This window comes from Bison bison, unplaced genomic scaffold (genome assembly GCF_000754665.1).
Source record: "Bison bison bison isolate TAMUID 2011002044 unplaced genomic scaffold, Bison_UMD1.0 scf7180017864374, whole genome shotgun sequence".
Classification (NCBI taxonomy): domain Eukaryota; kingdom Metazoa; phylum Chordata; class Mammalia; order Artiodactyla; family Bovidae; genus Bison; species Bison bison.
In genome coordinates this window covers 3,585,672-3,596,233 of record NW_011494946.1, presented here as the reverse complement: position 1 = coordinate 3,596,233, position 10,562 = coordinate 3,585,672, and the positions used below count along the sequence as shown (strand labels likewise).

Sequence of the window (10,562 nt, the reverse complement as noted above, 5' to 3'; positions counted from 1 at the left end):
CCCCCCTACCCCCCCCACTCCCCGTCTCGAGGCTGCCGTGGTCGTGGACCTCAGCCCCGAGCAGGCCGCAGCCATGCCGGCGTGGACGAGAAGCTGCCCGTCGCCCTTCGGGGCTGCGTGTGTCTGCGCTGTGTGTGTGCTGTGTGCAGCTGGGGCTGTGACTGGGCCGTGGAGCCTGGGTGGGCAGGATCCCGCAGATGCCTGTGGTTGGGGCTGGGCATTGGGAAGGGGCGGCTGGCGGGGAGCAGGAGACGAAACAACCAGGGTGATGGCAGGTGGAGAAGAAGTCTGGGCTCTGAGGGCCCCCAGCGCTCGCAGGAAGGACTGACGGGCATCAGCATCCAGGATACTCAACTTGATGACCATATTTAAAGTAGCGTTGATCAAATGTCCCATTTCAAACCAACGTGCTGCTCATCTCCAAGGACTGCGGTGTTTGAGCCCAGAAGGCACAGGTTTGGGGGGCCTGGGCCCCTGCCCTCTAGGCGCCATCCTCAGCCCAGGTCGGGACCCAGGCGTGCCTGGATGTCCCGTGTTTCAGTTAGAATGTCCCTGTTGCGGCAGTGCAGGATCGAGAGTGTCAGCCTCGTCCTGAGCCAACTTCAGGTACCAGCTTGACCCCCTCCCCTGCCGGCCGCGTGACCCCAGACGGACAAGAGGCCACGGCTGAGGCTCGGTTCCTGTGGGCCCAGCGTGGTGGTGGAGGGTCAGACAGGGCCACGTGTAACACGCGTGCCTCCAAGCGGCGCTCAAACGCCCGCTCACGGCTTTCTACAGTGCGGAGAGGCTTCCTTTCACAGGTATTTCTATGGCCTGCCGCTAGTGATTAGAAATAAAGGACATGGAACGCAGGAAGAGGAGCAGTGGGACCCCTGGAGACGGGGCGATGGGCAGGGCAGGCTGTGGTCCCCGGGTTTTCCGCCCGAAACTGCAGCTTCCCCAAAGTTCCTCTAGCTTTGGAACCAGCAGGTGTAAACAGCTGAGAGGGATTCAGGTGCCTACCTGCCAGATGCTCCTCTCCTTTTTGGATGGCTGGCCTACTTGATACTTAGTTGAAGCCTGATTCCATTTTTTTCTCGTCTTTTTGAAAGCAGAAGCCGTTTTTTTTTGTTTGTTTGCTTGTAGTTGCATATCGGTGTTTACACTGCTGTGAACTTTGATCTGAAAAGCGGCTTTGCCCTTCAAAAGAATTTGACTTGTTTGCCTCTTCTGCCCTTTGGATAAATTGGTGTTACAAATGTCTATGACTACGTTTACTTTGGAAAATAGCCCTTTTTCCCCAGGATAAAATAATCATTAACCACGTCTGTCGTAACACGGACACTAACCGTTGTGCCAGGCAGCCCCAGGATAACCAGGTGTGCCGAGTACGACATCCTTGGGACACTCAGCCCCTGCTGAATTACAGAGCGCCTTCTTTCTTCCCACTGAGCAGAATGCAGTGGTGTCCTTCAAGGAGCTGTGTGGCCTCTCCTCCGTGGCCAACCTCATGCAGTGCATGCTGGCGGTGTCTCCCCGCTTCCTGGGACCTGATAACACGCCCCTCGTGGTCCTGAACCTCAGCGAGCAGTACCCCACCATGGAGTTGCAGGGGATCGTGCCCGAGGTTCTGAAGAAGATCGTGACGACGTACGACATGGTGAGTGGCTCTTCGGACTTTCAGGGTGCCGCGGGGGAGAGAGGCAACTTGGGCCGGTGCCCCTGGTGTGCTCGGGGCTCTGGCTAAGGACTTTGCTTCACCTGTGCGGGAGCGTGGCTACCCTGCCCTTGCTGCATTTGAAAGACTCGAGTGTTTCGTCGTTGCTGTTGCAGAAAGCAGGCCGCGGACACGTGCCTCCATTGGATCAAATAGTGGTCAGCTTTTCAGGAATACATCTGAGTTGCTTTCTAAAGCACACACGATTTTCGACACGCATAGAGTAAGGATTTTTTTTAATCTTTCCTTGCAGCCAGCCATTGATTCACCCATATTTTGTTTTCATTTTTCAAACTGGCAGAGGTGAGAAAGTTAGTTTTATTCTAAAATGCCTTTAAAATAGCCTCAGAGGCAGGTGTCTCCACCACATGCCTGGGCCGTGCAATGCCCTCCCTCCTGAGGGCAGCCACCCCATGGTGCCCATGATTGGTAATCAGCTTAGCGTCAGTGAGGAATCCTCGGGACACCCAGAATGCTGCATTTTTGCACTTGAGGTCTGCCTTGCATTTTCCTGATCGCTCCTGTTCTCGCTGTTCTTTCTGATTGACTGTGACTCTGAGGGGGGCTTCGGGGGTGAGCACCGCCCTTTGGAGCTCAGGGTGTAGCTGCAGCTATCTGAACCCCTGTGGGTGCCAGCGGTCAGGGTTGAGGGTGGGGCTGGACGCTCCCCTCCCAGATGGGCGAGGCTGCCACCTGTGCTCAGAGGCCACAGGCCTCACCCACCCCACCTCCACCCTTGAAGCGGGTGTTAAGACCACAAGACTCCAGGCTGCTTCTGCCGTAGGCTGCTGTGGTCTGAGACGGATCTGGAGGGGCTTTGTGAAGTTTAACAGAAATGTTTGTTTGCTGTTCCATAAGTGGATCAGAAAGCGGCAATTCAGAGGACTTGATACAATTTAAAGAAAAGAAAAAAAGGCTTTCGATCAGTATTTCCCACACCGTGTGCTGAGGAGCCTTGGTTTCTTAGGATGTTAATGTGTCCCCAGGGAGAAAAGATTCCGTGTTGAAATAATTTAGGGAAATACTGGTTTGAGTAAAATCAATCAGATGTCCTCTCTGCGGGACTACGTGGGGCCCTTTGTTTGCTGGCAGTGGCCTTCCAAAGGCTGAAGGGCGTAGCATGCCCTGTTTCTTGCATTGACTTGCCATGGAGTACTATTTCCTAAAGCAAAAGTTAGGGAAGTATTTTTGTTCTTGGCCTTATTCACTGATGTCTTTGGGTGAATAAGGTTTGGAAGTGCAAATCAGAACAATGCAGTGTTTTTTTTCTTCTTTCCCCAGTTTTGTTGAGAAATAATTGACTTTCATATGTAAGTTTAAGGTGTGCTGCCTGATGGTCTGATTCACACATATTGTGAAATGATTACAATGGGCTCAGCGAACATCCATCTCCTTAAATAGATATAATTTAAAAAATAAAGAAGGGAAAAATTTTTTTCTTGTGATGAGAGCTCTTAGTTTTCTCTCTTGACAAGTTTCCTGAGTATCAGTCATCTTGTCCATTTCATTCCCAGGACGTCTTTGTCTTGTAACTGGAAACGTCTGCCCTTTGACTGCTCTCCTTAGGTTCTCAGTTCTCCACTTCTGGTGACCACAAGCCCCACCCATCTCTTTTCCCATCAGTTTGGCTTTTTGTTTCTGTTTTACTTTCCACATGTAAGAGAGGTCGTACAGTGTTTTCTGACTTATTTACACGTGTGCCTTCAAGGTTCATCTGTGTTGTAGCAAATCGTAGGATCGCTTCATTTTTTGTGACTAATATTTATATGTATATAAGACATGTGTATGCATATACCTGTATGTCTCACAGCTCCTTTATCTATTGATAGACACTTGGGTTGTATCCACGTCTTGGCTGTTGTAAATAATGCTGCTGTGAACATGGGGTGCAGATATCTTTTTGAGTTAGTACTTTCATTTCTTTTGGATATGTTTCAAGAAGTGGAATTGCTGGATCCTACGCTAGTTCTATTTTTCATTCTTTGAGGATCTTCCTTGCCGTTTTCCCTAGTAACTGGACCAATTTACATTCCCACCAATAATAAGAATGCAGTGTTTCCAACAGCTCATCAGTTCATTAGCTTAAGAAAAAAAGTGGCGTTTGAGCCCGATGCTTGCTATCTCCTGCTCTCTCCAGCTTAGAGCTCATGGGGACGTCAGATAAATAAGGACCAAACAGTGGGCACTGCAGGCGCGCTGCGGGGAGTGGCAGTCACCCCCGACGGGAGGGCAGCGGGGCAGAGCTGTCTGTGGACTTCAGGGGTCGGGGGGAACGCCCCGTACTGGGTGCTGGAGCGGCCGCAGGCATGAACACAGGGGAGCTGTCCTGTCTGCTAGAATGGCGGCTGGGGGGGAAAACATAAGAAGCTCCTGCTGAGATTACTTTGAGGGGAAAAGGGAAAGATAGGAAAAATGGAGAAGTCTAAAGAACCCTTCCATGCTGCGACTCAGGCTGCCTGGTTAGTTTTATGAGAAGCCAATAGAAGTAGCTGATATCTGTAAATGCTTTTAAACCTTAAGCCACAGATAGAATCGTTAGCTGCTTTGCAGATCTGTGTCGTTGGCCAGCATCTGAGATGACTTACCCGCTAGGGTGTTTCACGGGTCTCACAGCACAGTTTCTTCCTGGTAACCTTTTCAACAGGACCCTCCTGAGGGTGGGCTGTGATGCCCCATGGAGGTGAGAGCTGAGTGAGGGTTGGTACCAGGACCTGGTCCGGGCTGGGGGCAGAGCAGGAGGGATCCTGGTGATGTTGACGCAGCACCCACCACACTACTTGGCACAGGAGTCTCACAGTACCCCCTTGCTTCCCCACCCTACCCTCTCCCTGGGCTGGTGGATGATAACACTTATTATGTAATTCTAATTTGCTTGTGACTTTATAATTGTGTTGTTGCAGAAATGATACGACAATTAGCTTGCTTGAATTTTTAAAGTTGTGAAATTAGTCTTACATAATGTTTAAATATCTGGGCTGTGTTATACCCCTAGTTTTAGTGATTTGTTCTATTTTTTAATTCCCCCTGATAAACTAAGCCATAAAGTACTTAAAATTAAATTCAAATTTTTATAATTTGCATTTAAAAATTGTCACATTGTTACAGCAATACGATAGCTCTTGTAATATTTTATAGTCCATTTATTAGTGACTTAATAACTTCTCACCTTGTGACAGTTAATTTATTAAAGCTAGCTAAAGAATAGATGACATATTGATGGGAAATGCAGTAAGGTCTTGGATAGCCTCTCTTTTTGTAATGTTATATTGAGCTTAACCCAAAATTAGCCTTGGAAATAAGATCTTATTTCATTTTGCGGACTTCCATTTATAGTCTGAAGACTCCAAATAAGATCTCATTTTCTTCTGTTGACTTCCCCTTTGTAGCCTGACGACTCCAAGTGTAGGTGTGAGAAACGCTGCCCTCCCTCGCCAAGTCCTGCACTACTGTGCGTCTTTGCCCTGGAGGTGCCCCCAGCGAGGAGGGGCAGGTGCTATCACCTAGGGCGGCTAGAATATGTACTTATGCTGTCCAGATGGTGGTCCCTTTCCTGTGTGTAAACTCTCATGAATGAACTAGGGTGGCTGAAATGTGCCCATCTCTGTGAACACGGAGAGGCAGGGAAGGGGGCTGATCGTGCACTTGTCGGCAGTGTGGAGGCAGGAAGGGGCACAGAGTCTGTCGGCACACCTCCAGTCCCAGCGTGATTGTGAACAGCCCTCCCTTTAACCTTTACAAGTGTCCCTGTTTAGATAATCGGTTGTGTGATAACCCTGCCCATGGCCCCCAGAGTGTCCCGAAGGCCCTTATGATTCCCACCAACAGACAAGTCTTCAGAATGGTCCAGAATGGTTTGTCTTACCCTATGTGTAGATCCTCCTTGGGTCCTGAAAGTGGTGAGGTTCGAGGCTGGGACCTCACTCAGGAAGGTGGGTGTCAACGTCTCTCGGGAGCAGAGGAAGAAGTCAAGCTCAGACAGCTTCTTAAACCAGGCAGATGGGCTAGAAATTAAGAGGGGCTGGTCTGGAGAGTGGGAGCTGCCGTGTGGTCACAACAAGGGGGATTTTTCTTCCCTGGAGGAGGTTACAACTTAGGGGAAGAGAGGACGTGTATCCCTAGATAGTGAGAGGAGAGATGCTAGATATTTTAAAATATGTAAATGATTTTGAAAAGACTCATTTGAAAAGACCCTGATGCTGGGAAAGATTGAAGGTGGGAGGAGAAGGGGACGACAGAGGATGAGATGGTTGGATGGCATCACCGACTCAATGGACGTGAGTTTGAGCAAGCTCGGGAGTTGGTGATGGACGGGGAGGCCTGGTGTGCTGCAGTCCATGGGGTCGCAGAGAGTCGGACACGACTGAGTGACTGAACTGAACTGAACTGAAATAAATTATGTGGATGTTTGTGAGAGAGAAAGGTCAGTTTAAAGTTTAGGGCCTGGAAAGGCTTCAAGGAAACATTGGCCTTTGAGCTTGACCTTTATGAATGAGTCAGACTTCGGCAGGTGAAAAGTAAGAAGGAAGACTGTTGCAGGCGGGTTCACAGAGTGAAACACGCTCAGGAATGGGAAGCACATGTCCTGGGAAACTGACACATGGGCCAGGGGAGTTCCTGCACGTTTTTGAGCAATCAGGGGCCACGCTCAGAGTCAGGATTTGGGGCTGTGAGAGGGCTGGGTGAGGGAGAGCTCAGAGGTCACCCGCCTTTATCGTGCAGATGAGAAAATGGGAACACGGGTGCATCGCGCTAACGTCGGAACCAGCGTGAGGGCCTGGCTAGTCTCTTTGTCCAGTTCATCCCCCATAGTCCAGATCAGGAAAATGAGCTGTGTGTGCAGTTTGTAGATGATGAGTCTGCCCATAAAGCCCAAATAGCTCCAATAATCATGATCTGAAATGGTCCACGTGGGGCTCTTTAAGTCCCAGGTAACTTATTTCTGATTCTTGTTCCCCCCCTGAAGGCAGAGAACAATTCATCATGCGTACCTTGGTGTATTTTTTTTTTTTTTTTTAGTATTTATATTATTTTTGACTATCAAATTGCACCACTGGGGCTTCTCTTTAGTTGTGGCTCACAGCGCATGGACTTAGTTGCACACAACACGTGGGATCTTAGTTCCCCAACCAGGGATTGAACCCAGGTCCCCTGCATGGGAAGGTAGATTCTTAACCACTGGACCCCCAGGGAAGTCCCTTGGTTTATGTTAAAAGGCAGCTTTGATGAGCTTAAAATAGGGAGGACTGTGTTCAGTAGATTCAGTTCCACTCAAAGGAATCTGATGACAAGTATATCTTTTATATTATTACTTGAGAGACAAAAAATTTGAAGATTTTACTCGGAGCCTATGTAAATGAACTTGAATGCATCACCTGCTGAGAATCAAATACCACGGTTGAACTTGTTCTCTCGAGGGTTGAAGATCATGATTATGTAACCCGAGTAAGAAACTCTGGTGAGCATGTGGGTCCTCCATGATACCCAGTGCTCCTGGAATCATCTTCCCAGGGTTTAGGACACCTCCCCTCTCCCATCAACGTGACTTCATCCATCACCGTTTTATGTCAAAACGATGTTTACCCTTTAATGTTGATGAAAGTGCTGATTCAGTTCCCCAGCTTATTTGTTTCAGATTTACCAACTACTTTATGCTTAATTAAAAAAAAAATTGAGATCTGTACTAATACATAGAGACCAAGATGTCAACATTCTTCCTCAATAGAAAACATTGGAAGTTTCAATATTTTGTTAAGAGTTACATGAAAAGAAAGTTCTCCTTACAATTTTTTCGTTGGTCTTTGAGGGCTGTATTCCCAGGGAAATAAACTGGATACAAAAAGACAAGCCCTGCAGGATTCCACATAGGTGAGGTATCCAATGTAGTCAAGTTCATAAAATCAGAGACTAGAGTGGTCATTATCAGGGCCTAGGAGGAGAGGGAAATGGGACGTTATTAATTACCAGGCATGAAATTTTAGTTCCAAAGCCCTCTCACTGAAGACCTGTGCACCACGCATGCCTCTAGTCAGCAGCAGTGTGTTACCCCGGAGCAGGTTAAGAGGGTAGAGCTCATGTTAAGCGTCCTTATCAGGCAAACATTTTTCAAAGAAAAAGGTGTTTTTCCTGATTTTGCTACCATGTTTCTGCACTCTGCAATATGCTTCAGTCATTGTCATTACACTGACGATGACCTTGTGGGGAATTAGAGGAGAGAAGGGGAAAACGGAGGGGAGAGGACACCTCGCTCCGTCAGAGAGCGCGGTTGTTGACGCTCAGCAGTGGACTAGCGGCCGCCATCTGCTGGGAGATGCCCATGAACTCATTCCTGCAGGTGCAGTTCCTTTGTCTCCACTTTCTGTTTTAAGTTAATTTGTTTCCATCTTTTAAAGCTCTGCAAAAATCCTGATTTTAATTGCCTTCACGCTTAATTAAGAGAGCACTCTCTGGGGAATCCATTTATCCAGTAGAGAACAGTATTTTTTTAGTGTTTAAAAAAAGAAAGAACAAGTTGCTTTGTCTAAGAGCATGTTTGCTCACTGTGAATATTTTTACATAAGCTATAAGTAGTCCCTTTACCTCATGGCTTTGCATATTTCTTCGATAAAGCAAAGTCCTTTAAATAAAAGATGTGCAGTGAAGGGTTTTTTCCTTACACAGACAAGCCAGCGTCAAGCGTGCTCTGCTGAGTGCTGTTGGTATGGGTTCCTGTATTTGGTCCGGCCACTGCCTGACACAGGGAAGAGAGAAATCACACTTCATGATCGATGAAGCTGGCCCATCTGGACCAAGCAGAGATGATCTGTAATAAGGTTACCATTGATCCCCTTCTCCTCTGTGGCTCCTTTTATCACACTTCTGCCTCAGAACCTGACATTAAAAGCATCTTTTAATTGGCCGTGTCAACTGTCCCAATTTTTATAACTGTGGAAAACAGAACATTATGCCTTGGGCTAAGACTGAGCTAAAAAGAGGGTGGGGGGAAAGATTAGGGGAAAAGCGGATATACCCTGCTGCAGGGGCAAGAGCAGAAACCCGGAGGCTCTAGTTTAATGCAGAGGAGGAGGCCTAGCCACTGATGCTTCCACAAGCAGTTTCTCTGGAATCATCAGAACCGTACAGCTGACCTACTTCAGAGCGACGGCCAAGCCCGTGGGAAGGGAAGGAGATGTTTAAAGGCTGGGCGTGCGGATGGCGTCCCCTGTCCCATCAGATCAGATGCAGAGGCTGCCTTCAGCCTCCGGGAGCAGAGAGAAGATGGCGCTTTACTGGGAGCGGGTGGTGATGATCGCACGACCGGGTCTCTCCTCCGCTTTTCTCCTTTCCAGCGTCTCCACAGAAACCTTCGAAGGATGCCTATGTAGACGTGTTCCTAAACACACACATGCAGACCCCAGACACTCAGTGAGAGTGACTGGGGAAAAGTAGGCTGGGAGGGGCTAGCCGCTGCCCCGGAAGCGCCTTCAGCAGCAGCAGTGTTTGCGGGTGCCATGTGATGCCCAGCCCATCTGTCCAGGAGGACGGAGACGCAGATCTTTACGCATTCCCCCAGCTCGTCGACTGCTGTCTCCAGACGGCAAGCGGTAAACGGGCCTGAGCGGCCTGGTGGCCCCGGCTGCACCGGAGGCCTGGCCTCCCGTTCCTGAGTGACCCGGGCAGTGGCCCCGGGCCGGCAGGCGAGACGCAGGAGCCCGCGGCTGGATTTCCTGTGAACCAGCACCGGGGCGGCGGCTGCCGGACGGGGGCTGGGACCGGGCACTGGGGGGTCTGCTCTGGCTTCTCCATTAGCACCTTGCTCTTGCTTTTCAAACAAGCTTGTTGGTTTGTGTATTGGGTGTCCTGGATCTTCGCTGTTGCCTGAGGGTTTTCTCTAGTGGGGGCGAACAGGGGCTGTTCTCTGGGAGTGTGCAGGCTTCTCCTTGGGGTGGTCTCTCTTTTGGGGAACACAGGCTCTGGGGCACACAGGCTTCAGTAGTTGTGGCCCACGAGCTTCCTTGCCCCAGGGCATGTGGGATCTTCCCGGACCAGGGACCAAACCCACGCCCCTGGCACTGGCAGGCAGATTCTTAACCACTGGACGGCCAGAGAAGTCCCAGATTGCTTATTTCTTGAACACTTTATTTCACTGACTCTAGCAGGAAATGCATATAAAATATATCTAAAGCTCCTAAAGAAAAGCTCCTGAGACCTAAAGCTCCGGAAAAGGGAACTTTATTTTCAAGTTTATTTTCTTCTGCATTATGCGGAGGAACACTACGAGACTTCTGATAAAACTAAGATCGCTGGAGCACGGTGGTCCTTTCACTTCCTGTGAACGAGCTGACGGATTGCCTCCCGTGTCCACGTCAGCTTCTCCTCTGAATACGGGATTTTGCTCTGGTCCTGTTCCTTCAGCATTTATTGTTGACAAATACATCCTCTTTTTGACCAGAAAGTTTGTTTCTTCAGAGGCTGAAGATGCCTCCTTAAGGTGTTTGCTGAGTGCTTCCATCAGAGACCCACCAGGACCTCTCTCAAAGAGCCTGTGCGCGTCTCCAGAACGCGGCGCGCCCTCTGTGAGGAACAGACGTGGTTTTCTTGGCCGGGCGAGGCTGGAAGACGCGCTGGCCTCCTCACCCTGGTGCGTTCCGCCGGCTCCCTGCCGCCGTCGGGCTCTGCGGAACCAGGACTGGATGAGCCTCCGGGGCGTCACTCCTTCAGGCCTCCGGCGCCTCCGCCTGTGGGGCGGGGTCGAGGTCGGCCAGGCCCGCAGCTCGAGTAGGGGACCCGGCCTTCCCGGCTCTCCGAGGGCCAGGCGGCCGTCCCTCCGTTTAGCTCCCCTTGGTGAACCTGGTCCATCAGGTCACTGATGCGCTTCGGCTTGTTCTCG

At 49.8% G+C, this 10,562-nt stretch overlaps 1 protein-coding gene across 1 annotated transcript in view; it reads left to right on the top strand.

Moving 5' to 3' along the window:
• PLCL2 (phospholipase C-like 2) overlaps positions 1–10,562 on the top strand; it is a 90,506-nt gene that overhangs the window by 4,182 nt on the left and 75,762 nt on the right. The window contains exon 3 of the mRNA XM_010856710.1: positions 1,436–1,639. Coding sequence (XP_010855012.1) covers positions 1,436–1,639 — 204 coding nt within the window. The remainder of the gene's footprint in view (positions 1–1,435; positions 1,640–10,562) is intronic.